The sequence below is a fragment of the Capra hircus genome, chromosome 18, assembly GCF_001704415.2.
Source record: "Capra hircus breed San Clemente chromosome 18, ASM170441v1, whole genome shotgun sequence".
In the NCBI taxonomy this organism is placed as follows: Eukaryota; Metazoa; Chordata; class Mammalia; order Artiodactyla; family Bovidae; genus Capra; species Capra hircus.
In genome coordinates, this window is record NC_030825.1 from 36,635,204 (window position 1) to 36,652,015 (window position 16,812).

The 16,812-nt window shown below is 55.9% G+C and overlaps 2 protein-coding genes and 1 non-coding gene across 4 annotated transcripts; all 3 read left to right on the plus strand.

The window, feature by feature from the left end:
• On the plus strand, positions 25-11,184 carry EDC4 (enhancer of mRNA decapping 4). 2 transcript variants are annotated; one of them, XM_018062172.1, is made up of 29 exons: positions 25-346; positions 2,637-2,793; positions 3,164-3,275; positions 3,575-3,674; positions 3,944-4,133; positions 4,240-4,387; positions 4,477-4,581; positions 4,915-5,024; positions 5,102-5,185; positions 5,278-5,373; positions 5,468-5,570; positions 5,683-5,863; positions 5,958-6,030; positions 6,149-6,240; positions 6,316-6,503; positions 6,575-6,690; positions 6,778-6,928; positions 7,249-7,682; positions 7,776-7,880; positions 7,964-8,116; positions 8,201-8,237; positions 8,374-8,551; positions 8,658-8,813; positions 8,917-9,032; positions 9,114-9,279; positions 9,366-9,552; positions 9,644-9,863; positions 10,235-10,398; positions 10,636-11,184. In XM_018062172.1, the coding sequence occupies exons 1-29, from the start codon at positions 262-264 to the stop codon at positions 10,826-10,828; spliced, it is 4,200 nt and encodes a 1,399-aa protein (XP_017917661.1). In that variant the 5' UTR covers positions 25-261; the 3' UTR covers positions 10,829-11,184. The 2 variants fall into 2 exon arrangements, with proteins under 2 accessions (XP_017917661.1, XP_017917660.1); XM_018062171.1 differs by having other exon boundaries at positions 66-346; positions 6,304-6,503.
• On the plus strand, positions 11,265-13,885 carry NRN1L (neuritin 1 like). The gene is made up of 3 exons (XM_005692161.3): positions 11,265-11,652; positions 12,372-12,486; positions 12,595-13,885. The coding sequence occupies exons 1-3, from the start codon at positions 11,559-11,561 to the stop codon at positions 12,878-12,880; spliced, it is 495 nt and encodes a 164-aa protein (XP_005692218.3). The 5' UTR covers positions 11,265-11,558; the 3' UTR covers positions 12,881-13,885.
• TRNAS-AGA lies at positions 16,542-16,623 on the plus strand. The gene has a single exon. It is a non-coding gene; the product is annotated as a tRNA-Ser (tRNA).

The following is a 16,812-nucleotide window of genomic DNA, read 5'->3' on the forward strand; positions in this document are numbered from 1 at the left end:
TCCTCACCAGCCCGGAACCTTTCTTCTCCGCCCGGCTCAGGTTCCGGGAGGCGACGCTCGGGCGGGCCGGAAGTGGAGGCGGTTAGTGGGGTTGGCGGGGCTCAGGGACGCAGCGCGGGCGGCGGTTTGTGAGCTTCGGGTGGATCGAGTATAGTGACCGGCGTCCCACTGTTTGGCCCTAGCGGGGTTGTGCCCGGCTGGACGGAGCGCGGCGGCAGTGAAACGAACGCGGCGCGGACCCAGGCGCCGGCGACTGGGCCCATGGCCTCCTCTTGCGCGAGCATCGACATCGAGGACGCCACGCAGCACCTGCGGGACATCCTCAAGCTGGACCGGCCGGCGGGAGGTGACCCGGGACCGTGGGGGTGGGCCCCGGTGAGCGGGCAGAAGGGCAGCGCGGGCCTTGGCTGCCTTCATGGCCCTGGTGTCCCTCAGGGCCAGCTCCGCATCCTTCCATCTGGTCAGGGCAGACGAGGGTTGGAGGGTCGGAGGGGCGTGCTTACCCAAGTGCGCAGAGCCCAGGATGCGATCCTTCCCCATCCCCGAGCCGTGCCGCTCTGCCCTGTCCTTCAGCATCTCGGCTGAAGGTGAGGGCTCTTCTCTGAATCCGCAAAGCCCACCAGATGTCCTGGCAGCAACGTCTCTAGTGTTCCTGGGACTGGCCCGGGTTCCCTACCCTTTTACCGTAGTTCAGAGGTCTAATCTGGGCTCTGTACACCGAGTTCTGGGTCTAGAACTAGGCGCTGTGCTGAGCAGCAAAGCAACTTGCCTTTCCTTCTGGAATGCACACTCTAGGCCTGCGATTTTAAGACTGATTTTCTGGAGGAAGATGACCAACCAGTTCCTGTGTGCTCTCTGGGATTAAGGCAAATCACAGATTGCACACTGCTGATTGGCTCAGGCTGCAAACATCTGCAAGCGGTAGTTAATTTCCATTTATTTCAAATTTACCTGGGTTTGCAGTGGTACTTCCAGAGCTCCTCCTGCCCTCAATGAGTTGCTAGGCCACAGAGTTAATGAGGTGTAATATAATGTTCTTCTCAATGAGAGAGAGAAGTGTTTTGGTTCTATGAGGAGGATGGGGTAGGTGGGGTAGGGGCTGGTCAATGCCTGAGAACAGCTGAGAGAAGAGCAGTATTTAGGCCAGGTCTTGTAATACAGAGAGGGACTGGGGTGTCAGGAAAGACCTTCTACAGAGAGGAAATAGCACGTGTTAATGTACCAAAGATTCATGGCGGATTCAGAGACCTGTGGAAAGTTGACTGGCTGGTGATGGTGGTGTGGATGTGCAGCAGCCAAAGCTGAGGACTGTGTTTCCTCAGACCCTGTTAAACCTGCTGAAAAGCCCAAACTGGCTCCTTTTGGACACAGGCAGGGGTCCTCACTGCTGGGTTCAGCTAACCTCTAATCTCTGAGAAAATCCACCTGCTGCCTGAAACTATCAGACCCCTTTCCCCAGGCCTGGAGTGTGTGCTCCTGTGACTCTCGGGCTTGGCGTGGCCCTCTCATGCTTCTTAACTGCCACAAAGGTTTGATGGAGCCTGGCACGGGTAACATGTGGCTTGTTTGTCCTCATAGTAGCCTCCCTGGAAGGGAGAGTGGTCACCTTACCTCTGAGCATCACTCACTCTGATGCAAGTGAGGTGGCCTGTAGTTTTTCCTCTTAGATTGATACTTGATTCCTCTGTTTGCCAAGTAGTACTTGCTTGTCTCCTCTTACTGGAGGACAATGTGAAATCCCAGGCTGTTCTGTGACTAGAAACTTGCCAGATTCCTGAATATGAAGCCCTAGTCTCCTTGCCACCTGGGAGTTTTGGAGTAGTGTTTGAGCCTATGAGACTGCTTGAAATACAGCTAATGGTAAAGTTGATGGTAAACAACTGAAATGCTATCTGTCCTACTCATACACCCTACCCCCTAATTTCTCTCCTCTTTGGCCAGCTCCTTCATGTCCATAGTGGTTTCTTCTGAGCCCATGTCTGTGTGAGGCAGTCTCCTTCCTTTATTTCTTCCACATTTAATCATATCTTTCCATGCCTTAGGAGCCCATCCTCTCTTCCCCAGCGCCTCCACTACTTTGGTCCAGGTCCTGATATCTCTCACCTGGATTCTCAACTATCCTACATGTCACTTTAGAACAGTCAGTCCTCTGGCCATAGCAGATCATGTTACCTTCCCATTCAAAACTCTTTCGTGGCTCTCATTACCACAGGGAAAATCAAAGCACCCCAGCCTCATTCCTGAGACCTCTGCTGCCTTGTTTTCCCTCCATCCTTCCCATGTTTGTGTTCCAGCCACACTACTACTGTGGTCCTGACTATTCTTCTGCCCTTCTTCAAGTACACAGAGTCCTTCTCTACTGACCCAGGCCTGAATATTAACTGGCCACAGAGGGTTCTTGATGACTTACACCCCTTCCCCAGGTAGAAGAGCCTCATGCTCATCCTTGGTCCTAGCATACATTGGGTTCACCATCAGTGCTTATAGAATGAATTGAACAAAGGGCCCTCCTCCCCACTGACATGCCTTGTTGAGTGTTCCTAGAGCACCTCATGATTCTTAAATGGAACCCTGCAGAAGGAGAGGCCAGTGGGCAGGTGGAACAAACTCGTCAGAGTGGCCCTTTCTGCCCCTAGGCCCCAGTGCAGAGAACCAGCGACCATCTAATGCCTACAATGGAGATCTCAATGGGCTCCTGGTCCCAGACCCCCTCTGCTCAGGTGACAGTGCTTCAACAAACAAGCCTGGTCTCCGAGCCATGCCACCTATTAACCTGCAGGAAAAGCAGGTCATGTGAGTGTCTGGGAGATGGTAGTGGTGGTGATGGGGTCTTTGAGGTATTTGCTAACTAAAGGCATAAGGTGGGGGAAGAGGGTCTGGCAGTCTCTGCTGCTTCCCCGCAAGATGGCCTGGGGTAGAATGCTTCACTTGGATGAGGGCCACGGACAAGGGCTTAGCCTCAGTCTGAAATTTGGGCTCCTGGTTTAGCATGGAAGGAGGGAGGTGAGCAAGAGAAGCTATGGATTTGGGGACCAGTGACTCAGGCAGAGCAGGGCATCTGGCGCTTGACGCTTTCACCTGAGCGGCTGTATCCTCTCCCCTCAACCCTGCCCATTGAGGCTTCTGGTGAACAAGAGTTATGCTTGTGCACCCCTCCCTCCAGCTGCCTCTTAGGAGACGACAGTTCCACTGGCATTGGAATTTTGGCCAAGGAGGTGGAGATTGTGGCCAGCAGTGACTCTAGCATCTCGAGCAAGGCACGGGGGAGCAACAAGGTGGGCACCAAGATGTTGTGGCATGTATAATGGCTGGGGCACAGTTAGGCTGTCCCTCCCCTATTCCATGCGGCCAGTTCCTATGGGGATTATCCTAACAGACAGATAGTGTACCCCAGTCTCAGGAAGCCAGTGTTGGCTGCCAAGTCTGTGGGAATCTGACCCCAAGAGTTGTGACTGGGTGGCTGGGCTTGCACATACGGCCTTTCCTGTCCCCGGGCATGCTGGGGGCTACTTCAGCTCCAGGAAAGCCGCCGCAGCCCTTGACTTCTGTGACCTTCTTCACTCTTGGTTCTCAGGTGAAAATTCAGCCTGTCGCCAAGTATGACTGGGAGCAGAAATACTACTATGGCAACTTGATTGCTGTGTCCAACTCTTTCTTGGCCTATGCTATTCGGGGTGAGTAGGAGCAGTACAGAGGAGGAAGGGGTTCTGCTTGACACCCCAGAGGGAAAGCTCTGCGGTTGTCGGGTCACTCTGCCCCCTCAGACTGTAGAGGTGTGATGGCAGGCTCATCTGCGATGCCCCCAGCTCTGCCCAGCCCTCTGGAGCCCAGTGAGAAAACTGAGCCTCAGACTGGTAATGGCAGAGAGGCAGGCAAGGGCAGGGCTTCTCTGTTGCCACCTGGTTCTGAGTTTATTCACGGTCTACCACTCTCCTGATTCCAGCTGCCAACAACGGCTCAGCAATGGTGCGAGTGATCAGTGTCAGCACTTCAGAGCGGACCCTGCTCAAAGGCTTCACAGGCAGCGTGGCTGATCTGGCCTTTGCACATCTCAATTCCCCACAGCTGGCCTGCCTGGATGAGGCAGGCAACCTGTTTGTATGGCGCTTAGCCCTGATTAATGGCAAAATTCAGTATCCTTTCCCAGGGTGGGACGGGGGACTGGAGAAAAGTGGGTGGAGCTGGGTCTGCCAGACCCACCGCATCATCCCTCCGACTAGCCCTTAACACCCTGCTCAGAGAGGAGATCTTGGTCCACATCCGCCAGCCAGAGGGCACTCCACTGAACCACTTCCGGAGGATCATCTGGTGCCCCTTCATCCCCGAAGAGAGTGAAGACTGCTGTGAGGAGGGCAGCCCAACGGTGGCCCTGTTGCATGAGGACCGGGTGAGGGGGCTGGGCCTGGGGGGAAAGAAAGGGGCTGAGTAGCAGTGGGGTAGTCATGGGCTGAGCGCTCACCTCCCGGTACCTGCCAGGCTGAGGTGTGGGACCTGGACATGCTCCGCACCAACCACAGCACCTGGCCCGTGGATGTCAGCCAGATCAAGCAGGGCTTCATCGTGGTAAAAGGCCACAGCACAGTAAGCCTGCAACCAACTGCCTTTCCTGCCCTCTCGCCCCACCCCACTGTGTCCCTCATCTATTCCCTGGACCCACAGCTGCCCAGACAGCTTTTCAGCACTCTGCCCATGGGACCTCTGAGCACAGAGTGACCTGTCTCCTGTGGTGCTCACATCTGACCTGGCTGTACCCCCCTGGATCTGGGCTTCTCCACAGGGCTCCATTCAGTCAGTCTTTCATACGCACATGCAGATCCGCTGTGGGTCAGCCTAGCTCACTTCCATCCTCACCTGAGAAGGACTTGCTCCCACCTCTAGTTGGTGGCAAAGCAAGGCTTTTTGGGTTCTTCTCAGTGCTTGAGTGAAGGGGCCCTCTCACCTGATGGGACTGTCCTGGCTACCGCAAGTCATGATGGCTTCGTCAAGTTCTGGCAGATCTACATTGAGGGACAAGATGAGCCACGGTAAGGCAGAGCCTGAGGGACTGGGCTCCCCTAGATAGGGGGTCAGATCACCCACTCGGGCCGCTCATTTACCGCAGGTGTTTACATGAGTGGAAGCCTCATGATGGGCGGCCCCTCTCCTGCCTCCTGTTCTGTGACAACCACAAGAAACAGGATCCTGAGTGAGTGAGTGGGCAGGCCAGAGGGTGGTGGGCTGGATCTTGGGTTACCATAAAGGGCCCCGCCAGCCACTCAGTGCCTTGCTGCTTTGCAGGGTCCCCTTCTGGAGATTCCTCATTACTGGCGCTGACCAGAATCGGGAGCTGAAGATGTGGTGCACAGTGTCCTGGACCTGCCTGCAGACCATTCGGTAAGCAGGCTGTGGGGCTGGGCAGAGGCAGACTTGGTGATATGGGTCCTTTCCATCCTAAGTCTCATTTATCCTGCCTCATCCCCCCATCCAGCTTCTCCCCAGATATCTTCAGCCCAGTGAGTGTGCCCCCCAGCCTCAAGGTTTGCCTGGACCTCTCAGCAGAATACCTGATCCTCAGTGATGTACAGCGGAAGGTAGGCTGCAGTGGGAGCAGAGTGGGTAGCACTGGGGGGGACGAAGGCGTGTGTGGCTCATCTGGGGTCTTCCTAGCCCCTGAACTCAGCTGTGACCTTGCCGCCTGTGCAGGTCCTCTACGTGATGGAACTGCTGCAGAACCAGGAGGAGGGACGGGCCTGCTTCAGCTCGATCTCTGAGTTCCTTCTCACCCACCCTGTACTGAGTTTCGGTATCCAGGTTGTGAGTCGCTGCCGGCTGCGGCACACAGAGGTGCTGCCTGCTGAGGAGGAGAATGACAGCCTTGGGGCCGGTGAGCTGCTCAGGGTCGGGGGTCTGTGTTGGGAGGCAGGGGAGTGCTAAGGTACAGAGTGTCAGGGGCTTAGTCATCCACATTGTCCTTATAGACGGGACCCACGGAGCAGGTGCGATGGAGTCTTCAGCTGGTGTGCTCATCAAGCTCTTTTGTGTGCACACTAAGTAAGTGTGTTGGGGAGGGGGGCTGCCTGTGCGAGGTCAGTGCCCCTTCCTACCGTGCTGCTTCTGATTGTCATTTTCTCCCTCTGACTGTCATTTTCTTCCTCTGCTCATCCTGCAGGGCATTACAGGATGTCCAGATCCGCTTTCAGCCACAGCTGAACCCTGACGTTGTGGCCCCGCTCCCCTCGCACCCTGCCCATGAAGACTTTGGTGAGTTAGGGGTGAGAGGGAAGCGGGTTTTGACCAGAGTGTGAGATCTGACTCAAGTGGCAGCCTTCCCCACAGCATTTGGAGAGTCTCGGCCGGAGCTGGGCTCAGAGGGCCTGGGATCGGCTGCTCATGGCTCCCAGCCTGACCTCCGACGTATCGTGGAGTTGCCTGCACCGGCTGACTTCCTCAGTCTGAGCAGTGAGACCAAGCCCAAGCTGATGACACCTGACGCCTTCATGACGCCTAGCACCTCCCTGCAGCAGGTGTGCTTGGGAGGAGTGGGCCTCAGGGATGCCCTCCACGGCCACAGCCCTCATTTTCCATGTTTCCCCAGATCGCTGCATCTCCCAGTAGCAGCAGCAGCAGCAGCAGTAGCAGCAGCAGCAGCTCCTCTCTCACAGCCGTGTCTGCTATGAGCAGTACTTCGGCCGTGGACCCCGCCTTGCCCAGGTGAAGTGAGGGGCAGAGGGAGGAGCAGGGGCTGGTGCCAGGTGGCACCAGGCTCTGTCTACTTACACCTCATCCTCCTGCCACCAGGCCACCTGAGGAGCTGACCTTGAGCCCCAAGCTACAGCTGGATGGCGGGCTGACCATGAGCAGCAGCAGCCTGCAGGCAAGCCCACGTGGGCTCCTGCCCGGCCTGCTCCCAGGTCCGGCCGACAAACTGACTCCCAAAGGACCTGGTCAGGTGTGTGTGGGGGTGTGTGAAGTGCAGGGTGGCAGGCATATGAGGGTGGGGAGGTTGGTGGCGATCTCCCAGTTTCCTATGTGCTGGTCCTACTCTGCCTCAGATAGCCCATCTTTCCCCTGAGAGTATCTTAGCCCCCGGTGTCCCTGGAGAGCAGCCCCTCAGCCTCTCCTTCCTCCTCCTCTCCTGACTGTGACCATTTATGACTTGCGTCCCCATCCCCCGTGCCCCATCTCTCATCACTGCACACTCCAGTGCATCATCTCCATACTTGTTTTAGCCCTACCTCCCACCATTTAAGTCTTATCTTGGTCCCTCAGGTGCCTACTGCTGCCTCTGCACTCGCCCTGGAGCTGCAAGAAGTGGAACCCCTGGGGCTGCCTCAGGCTTCCCCCAGCCGCACCCGCTCCCCTGATGTTATCTCCTCAGCCTCCACTGCCTTGTCCCAGGACATCCCTGAGATCGCATCTGAGGCGCTGTCCCGTGGCTTTGGCGCCTCCGCTCCTGAGGGCCTGGAGCCAGACAGCATGGCCTCAGCGGCCTCGGCGCTCCACCTGTTGTCTCCACGGCCCCGGCCAGGGCCCGAGCTCGGCCCCCAGCTTAGCCTGGATGGGGGCCCTGGGGATGGGGATCGGCATAGTACCCCTTCCCTCCTGGAGGCAGCCTTGACCCAGGAGGCCACAGCCCCTGACAGTCAGGTCTGGCCTACAGCTCCAGACATCACTCGCGAGACCTGCAGCAGCCTGGCAGAGAGGTGAGGAGCTTGGAGGGTAGGCGGGGGAGTGTGCCCAGTGGTAGGGGCTTCAGGTAGAGTCATCCACCACTGACTTGGCTTGGCCCTCCTCAGCCCCCGGAATGGCCTCCAGGAAAAGCACAAGAGCCTGGCTTTCCACCGACCACCTTATCACTTGCTGCAGCAGCACGACAGCCAGGACGCCAGCGCTGAGCAAAGGTAGGCATCACCCTGCACCATTCCTCTCCCGGGAGGGCCAGCCAGTGGGCAAGTGCCTATCTCTCTCCTTCCTCTTCCCCCAGTGACCATGATGATGAGGTGGCCAGCCTTGCCTCTGCTGCAGGGAACTTTGGCACCAAAGTGCCCACTCCACGTCTTCCAGCCAAGGACTGGAAGACCAAGGGATCCCCTCGGGCCTCACCCAAGCTCAAGAGAAAGGGCAAAAAGGATGACGGGTAGGAGGGGTCCTGGGGCCAGGGAGTGGGTGGTCTTCAGGCTGCCTGCGTGACGTGGCCTGAGGTGCTTTTCACCTATGGCAGGGATTCATCCTTGGGATCCCGGCTCACAGAGCACCAGGTGAGTGAGCAGAAAGAGTCCCTTTCTGCTTCTGGGACTTCCGCCTGTGGGTGTGGGGGAGGTACCCAGACCTTCCCCTGGTCTGATGTGGGGATGAGCAGGGCAGGCATCAGGTGACTTTTGGTGTTACTGGCAGGTGGCAGAAACCCCTGAGGACTGGCCGGCACTGATCTGGCAGCAGCAGAGAGAGCTGGCACAGCTGCGGCACAGCCAAGAAGAGCTGCTGCAGCGCCTGTGTGCCCAGCTTGAAGGCCTGCAGAGCACTGTCACTGGCCACGTGGAGCGAGCCCTGGAGTCGAGGCACGAGCAGGAGCGTATCCTTGGGGGCAAGGGCGCAGCCGGGACAGGGAGGCAGCCATGTTCTCAGCCCAGGACGGGATGTGGGACCTCCTCCGGGTCTGTTCCTTAGCGATAGCATAGAGCGGCGACTGGAGCGGGCCCTGGCCGAGGGGCAGCAGCGAGGTGGGCAGCTGCAGGAGCAGCTGACGCAGCAGCTATCCCAGGCGCTGTCTTCAGCGGTGGCAGGGCGACTGGAGCGCAGCATACGAGACGAGATCAAGAAGACGGTTCCTCCATGTGAGTTTCACATGGAGACTTCTGGGCGGGCCAGATTCGAAGGGCCCTCTCCCTGTCAAACCGCGACGCATGGCTCGGCTCGTCTCTCCTTCCCCTGTCCCAGGTGTCTCCCGGAGTCTGGAGCCTGTGGCTGGCCAGCTCAGCAACTCGGTGGCCACCAAACTCACAGCTGTGGAGAGTAGCATGAAAGAGAACATCTCTAAGCTGCTCAAGTCCAAGGTGCTGTAGGGCCCAAGATACGGGAAGTGGGTGGTGGGCATGAGCTCAAGACTTTCAACTCAGCCTTTCCTCCACCCCTAGAACTTGACAGATGCCATTGCCCGAGCAGCCGCAGACACATTACAGGGGCCAATGCAGGCTGCCTACCGGGAAGCCTTCCAGAGCGTGGTCCTGCCCGCCTTCGAGAAGAGCTGCCAGGCCATGTTCCAGCAGATCAATGACAGCTTCCGACTGGGCACACAGGAGTGTGAGTGGGGTCTTCTGCCTCAGGGAGGGAGAGGCCATCCTCTTCTCCCCATTGTTCCTCTCATGGCCCCCTTGGTCACTTTTCAGACTTGCAGCAGTTGGAGAACCACATGAAGAGCCGCAAGGCACGAGAGCAGGAGGCACGGGAGCCCGTGCTGGCCCAGCTGCGGGGCCTGGTCAGCACCCTGCAGGGGGCCACGGAGCAGATGGCGGCCACTGTGTCTGGCAGCGTTCGGGCTGAGGTGCAGCACCAGCTGCACGTGGCCGTAGGCAGGTGGGTGGCCTGGGCACGGAGCTAGGTGGTGGTTGTGGAAAGGGCCAGACCGAACCGCATATTGACCTCGTCTCCCTCACTTGCCTCGCAGCCTGCAGGAGGCGATTCTAGCACAGGTACAGCGCATCGTGAAGGGCGAAGTGAGTGTGGCTCTCAAGGAGCAGCAGGCCGCCGTCACCTCTAGCATCATGCAGGCCATGCGCTCAGCTGCCGGCACACCTGTGCCCGCTGCCCACCTCGACTGCCAAGCCCAGCAAGCCCATATCCTGCAGCTGCTACAGCAGGGCCACCTCAATCAGGCCTTCCAGCAGGTAAGCCAGGCACTGGGCCCAGGTAGAGGCCAGTGTCTCCTGACAAGACTCACGTTCCCCATCAGACTTCGGGTGGTCTGGCAGCAGACTTTTTTTGGTTCTCTTTGCCTCCAGGCCATTTCCCTTGCTTTTCCCTCTGCCTGGACCCTGGATCCCTTTATTTCTACCTCAGTCCACCTTGCTTCATCACTACCCTTCTCAGAAATCTTTTCTGATCCCCTAGAGTAACAGCAGCCCTTCAGTGCTCTCTCTGGGCCCCTGAGCAACTCCCTCAGGATGCCCTACTCGGCAGTTGTCCTCTCCCAGGCCACATAGCCAGACAAGCAGGCATTCCATCTTGACAACAGCTATAAACTCTGTTCTCTACTCAGGCCCTGACAGCTGCCGACCTGAACCTGGTGCTATACGTGTGTGAAACAGTGGACCCAGGCCAGGTTTTTGGGCAGCCACCTTGCCCCCTCTCCCAGCCTGTACTCCTTTCTCTCATCCAGCAACTGGCCTCTGATCTTGGCACTCGAACTGACCTCAAGCTCAGGTGAGTGGGAATAGTCGGGGACTAGAGCTGGGGTGAAGGTGGGTGAGTACTTCAAAGCAGAGACTCCCACTCCTACCTGACTCCCCTCCCTGGTGTTCTCCACCAGTCCCCTCCGCCCCACCCATCTCAGGCTTTGAGACTTCCATTGTCAGCAGCCCCTCTGGGCCTCATAGCCACCAGGGGGCGTTCTCCTCTGCTGGAGGCCACCTGTAATCAGTCTTTTTCCTCCATCCCCAGCTACCTGGAAGAGGCTGTAATGCACCTGGACCACAGTGACCCCATCACTCGGGACCACATGGGCTCCGTCATGGCTCAGGTGCGCCAGAAGCTCTTCCAGTTCCTGCAGGCGGAGCCACACAACTCACTTGGCAAAGCAGCCCGGCGTCTCAGCCTCATGCTGCACGGCCTTATGACCCCCAGCCTCCCTTAGCTAAGCCTGCTTTGTCCAGGGTGAGGTGGCACTGAAGGCCAACCGACAGGCTTAGGCCAAAGTGGGGTCATGCCTGCCAGTTACCTGCTCAGGCTCCCACCTTTGGAGAGTTTTATGGGGATAGCACTGGCTGTGGTCTGCAGGGTGTGGTAGCCAGTGGGTGTAGGCTGGGCCCAGGGTGGGTATTGTGCCTTCTTGGGTTCTGCCATGCCTGGAGCATAACCCCTGAGATTATGACACCACTTAAGTTGAATTTTCCATGTTCCTTTTTACCTCCGATTTGGGTCTTTTTGTTTTTGAAAAAACATTGAGAAATTCAAGTAAATGCTTTTGGAATAAAATGGAGTATGTGTGTGCTTTTTATGTGTCTTTGGTGTGACTGATAACTGCCCTCTCTTAACCTGCCCCCTCTCTTCTCCCTATGCGGAGCTCTGTCTAGGCCATCCCATCCCAGGGGGCCTGGACACCACCCTCATCTGCCCAGCTACTCTCCCAGATCTCTCCATCTCCGAGGCAAGGGCCCCCCGCCCCGGGTCAGCTCAGCACCCCACTCTGCTCCTGGGTTCTCCTCTATCTAGTCCCTCCCTCCTCTTTTGCCTATTGGAACTGGGGTGGGGCTTCTGGGTGGCTGAGCCCCGCCCCCCATCCAATCACAGTGCCTGCTCCCGGAGGCTGGGCCGAAGGGCTGCCCTCCAAGCTGCTAGCCCTGTTAGTAGGCTCCCAGCTGGGGATGATGCGCTGCTGCTGCTGCTGCTGCTGCTGTCACCACCAGCAACCGCCCTGTGCGCTAGGGCTGTTGCTGTTGCTGCTGCTGTCGCCCCTCGGTGAGTGCCCGGACCCAGACCCTCCCTCCACGCCCTCCCCACAGGCTGGGTGTAGGTTGTGTGGTAGCGGAGGCACAGCCTGCGCTGAGTGCCGAGAGCCAGGGTGGAGAGGTGAAAGGGCTCCAGGGAGGGAAGAATGTGATCCAGTGACTGAAAGATGTAAAGTGAGGGGTGTGAACTGAACCCTATTTTCAGAGGGAAGAACCTCAAATTCCACAGTCTGATAAGCAGAGGTTTGACCTCTTGCAGGACTCCCAGACCAACCCTGGGATCTCTTGAGGTTCTCTCCTAGGGTCAGGCCTGGATCTCAACCCCTTCTATCCTGACCCATTGGGAAACACCTGTGTTCAGGGAGATGTCTAGGCTGCAGAGAAACGCTTTTGCCAGGGGCCCTGTCCCCCTTATGCATGTCCATGCTCCTTCAATTGGACCGTTCTCACCTGACCTGGGGCCCAGAACTCAGAGAAAGTCAACCCCTGGGATGAGACTTCTACCCCCATGCCCACCTATCCTGTCTGGGTCATCCTAGAAGTGGGTGGTGGCAGGTGGTCCCCAGGTGTGCCCCTTGGTTCCCTGGGGTGCCCCTTTCACGCTGAGTCACGTCCCCAGAAAGCTCCCTGGTAAACAAGCCTCTGGGGGTTGGGGGGTTGAGGGTGCACTGCCTCATCCTATCAATTAGTCTCCACCCCCACCCGCAGTCCCTGTATTTCCCCTGGCAGCAGCAGCTGCAGCGGGCGCAGGCCGCTGCGACACCATATACCAGGGCTTTGCTGAGTGTCTCGTCCGCTTGGGAGACAGCATGGGCCACGGAGGCGAACTGGAGACCATCTGCAGGTATGAGCGGGTGTGAGGGAAACATCACCCTTGGGATCCGAGCCTTTTCCCTTCCATCCCAAAGCCCTCCTGCCCCACCTAATTCCCCTAACCCCATACCCTTAACAGGTCTTGGAATGACTTCCACACCTGTGCCTCGCGAGTCCTATTGGGCTGCCCAGAGGAGGCAGCCGCCGTGTGGGAGTCACTACAGCAAGAAGCTCGCCGGGCCCCACACCCAGATAACTTGCACACTCTCTGTGGCACCCCTGTGCGCCTTCAGGAGCGCGGGGTGGGCCCAGAGACCAACCAGGAAACCCTGCGGGCGACAGCGCCAGCGCCCACCCCGGCGCCCACTCCCACGCTGCTGGCAGCTGCTCTGGCACTGGCCTGCCTCCTGGGGCCCCTGGCCTAGCCAGTCCAGTTGGGTAGTGATGCCCCCGCCTCCAGCCTTGCTCTGGTGGCTGCCATCGGCCTCCTCAGAGCACACTTGGCTTTCATTAAAGGTATTTATATTTGTACTAAGTTCCTTCCTTTCTTTCTGCTGAGGCCTGCTTGGCTGGGGTTGAGGCCTCCAGAAACTGATCCCCAAGATGACATGGGCGGAGCTGAAGGCCGCCACAGGGGACTCAGTCTTTCTCCTCACAAACACTCATTTCCCAGGGGCAGGGCAGAGCTTTCCACTGCCAGCAGGTTCCAAGAGTTCTGTCCGGGAATGTCTCTCTCTCTGTTCTCCCAGGCTGGCACTCCTACCTTCCTGGCCCTCCCGTGCTGGCCTGTAGGGGCCTTGTGAGGTGGTGGAGCGTCCCCATCCCCACCCCCAGCCAGTCCACCCCTCTCCCAGCTTCCAGGCTCCTGACCATCTCACCTCATGCTCCCCCTGCTGAACTACCCCCTTAGCCTTCAAGACACAGCTCAGATTAAGTACCCTTTCCTCTCCTTCTCTGGGGTCATGGTTCATCTGATGGGAGCCTGTTCCAGAAGACGGGGAACCCCCTGTTGGAGTCGACGTTGGAGTCTCTGAGGTGACCGGGAGCGGCAGAAACTGGGTCACAGTGAGGGTCCTTCTGTCCTCTGCTCTGCACAAGCTTGTTCTCTGAGAAGAGGTGTGCTGCATGAGGTCAGAGAAATCCCGGAGGACTTTCTAGAAGCACAGATGAATGTGCCATGTGTGAGGAGCCCCTGTTCCTCATGGTGGAGAAGAAGAGCGAGAATCAGCATGAGCAGAATCCTGAGGGAAGAAGAAGGCCTCGGAGAGGGAGCGACCCTCTACCATCCCTGCCAGGACCCTCCACCAAGTTCACCCCCACACGACTTGAGTGAACACTGCCATGGCCTGCTCACTGGCTTCTACTCTCACTCCCTCTACTTTATTCTCCATTGAAAAACTGATCCCGATATTAAACTCTTTTTCATTGTCTGCAAGGCCCTATGTAAGTCAGCTGTGTGTCTATGTAGGATGGTTTATTCAGTCTACTGAGTAACTCCCAATCTATAGTAGCACAGAGGAATGATCTGCCTGCTCAGTCCTTGGGGTAAGGGGAGGTTTCAGAGAAGGAGCATGATAGAGAGTGATAGATGGTAAAGATGCCAGAGTGACAAATGGTGGAGGAGAAGTGGGGCTGAGTTGGAAAGGGCTTTACAAGAGGGGCCCAAGGAATCAGCTGGGAGGGGAGGACGGGTGGGAGTTCAGAACTTGTCAGGCCAGGTTTGCACTAACGCGCGTGCTGGGGGGTTGTTGGCCCTAGGACAGAATCAGGCCTGGTAGGACCCTTGCTTAGGCTCCAGGGTGACAGGAGCCTCCAGAGACCTCCACTCTACTTCATCCAGAAGAGTCCTACTTCAGCAAGGCTTCCCAAACACCCTGTCATTCCAGTTAGCTAGTTCAGTTCCGTTCAGTTCAGTCTTTCAGTCGTGTCTGACTCTTTGCGACCCTGTGAATCGCAGCACGCCAGGCCTCCCTGTCCATCACCATCTCCCGGAGTTAGCTAAAATGCCTCAAGACACTCTGCCCTGTCTTTGCTCCTGTACTTCCTTCACCTGTACTTTTATCCCCGCTTTGCCCTCCCAACCATTCCTTACCCATCTTCTCACCTAAAGGAGAAAGTTCAAGTCAAAAAAACCCAGACCCACCCCTGCTGACCACCAGTATCTTCTGGAAGGAAACGCCAGACTTTTCTTCCTCTGGATCTTTATACATCTATTCTCTGTGCTCAGAATACCCTTCCTTATTTTCTCCTGGCAAACTCCTACTTCTTGTTCAGTATTCCCTCCTCCCTATCCCTGAATCCAGGCTGAATCAGAAGCCTCCTTCAGGTCCACACAGCTCCCAGGCTTTCTTCTGTCTCAGTATTGATAACACTGGCTCACTGGCTTGTTACTGTCTGGGTCTAGGTCAGAATCCCCCACCGTGGATTCATCAAGGGTCCTCTTTGTGTCTCCAGCACCCAACATAGGGGTGGGTATAAAGAATGCACTTGTGGGAGTGTGTAGAATGAAAAACAGAATCGCTAAAACCTGCATAGGAAATGTTACAGTCAGCAAGAGCTTGGCCTAAGAATGACTTCAGTATGGAGGGTATGTCTTCTTTGGGCTATTAACCTGAGCATACTATTGGGACGGATGGTGCTGGGGCTCCAAACCCCAAAAATCTTCCCGGAGCTACTCGAGGTGGGTGGCCAGGAGCAGCCTGCTTCCAGGAGCAGGGGCTCTGTAGTGTTGGCCAGCCATCAAGGGGATTACCATCCTCCTGCTGTGACCTAATTTCCCCTGGTTTTTGCTCCCTAAATCCCTTCTCTTCCCTGGAATTGAGTGACCTGGAGTGTATGCATGGGGTTGGGGGTGGGGACAGAATCTGCTCTCTGGCCAGGGGCTTAAGAGCTTTGTGTGTTTTATCCCAGAGCTAGAGGGAAAGGGTGGGCTGATGGCCAACTGGACTGGGTCCTAGACACAGCTGCTCAGGGCAGAGGATCATGGTAATGGTGCTTCTCACATTTGCAGCTCTGCAGACATGGAATAGCTATTGTTCAGGGGAAAATCTGGGGGCTAGATATCCTGAGCCCAGTCCCTCTTGCATTAATGTACCTCTTTATCTCAGGGCTCTGGAGTTCTTCACCAGAGCCCAGCACCTGCCCATAGCTTGCTCAATAAATATTTGTTGAATTAATTTGCTGAATTTCTGTAAAATAGAGGTGTGGATTTCTAAACCCCATCAACCTTGGAATTCTATATTATTTTCTAACCTCACAATAACTGTGGGGGGTCAGGATTTTTATCCCCATTATACAAATAAGAAACATGAGGCCAGAGCTTCCTCTGGTAGTTCAGGGGTTGGGAATCTACCTGCCAATGCAGAGGACACAGGTTCAATTGTTGGTCCAGGAGGATCCCACATATCACCGGGCCACAACTACTGAGCCTGCATGCCTAAGAGCCTTTGCTCTGCAACAAGAGAAACCACTGCAGTAAGAAGCCTGTACACCACAACAAAGAATAGCCCCCATTTGCTACAACTAGAGAAAGCCCAAGCACAGCAACAAAACCCCAGTTCAGACTAAATAAATAAATCTTTTAAAAAGGAAAACAAACAAACCAACATGGGACTTAGGGAGGGGAAGATATCTTCCTTAAGTTCATGCAACTGTGGAAGTGTCAGAGCTGGGATATAATTCCGTTTGGCCCCTAAGTTCATTCCTTGAAGCATCACACTAGACATATGGAGATAATTTTTAAAGTTTATTTACTTATATGTTTTTGGCCAAGCAGCTTGCAGGGAATCTTAGTTCCCCAACCAGGTATCAAACCTGTGCCCCCTGCAGTGAAAATACAGAGTCTTTACCACTGGACCACCAGGGGAAGTCCCTAAGAGTTATATTTTTTAATCTTTTATGAAGCCCAGTACATAAAACAGACCATGATGTTTTATGGTGTTAATATATGTTCAGGTTTAAAGTATAAGATTAACTTATACAGTCAAAGACAATTCCATGTATGAAATAAGGGTTAAATAAAAATTTTAATAAACAGACAGAAATGAGGAAGATGTATAGAGATTACAATCCCTTCAATACTTAAAAGTAGTCGTGGCGGAGTGGTTAAGGCGATGGACTAGAAATCCATTAGGGTTTCCCCGTGCAGGTTCAAATCCTGCCAACTACGGTATGTTTCCCTTATGATGATTCCTGTTGGGGCATAGCCAGTTTAGAAGAATGCTATTGCCTTGGTCTTTTCCAATCTTGCTCTTTATGGTTGCTAGGTGAAAAGCTCCACATTGCACACCAACAATAATGCTAAAAATACTATTTCAAAAGGGGGTAAAAACCACTTTATTGAGACATCTATTAACAT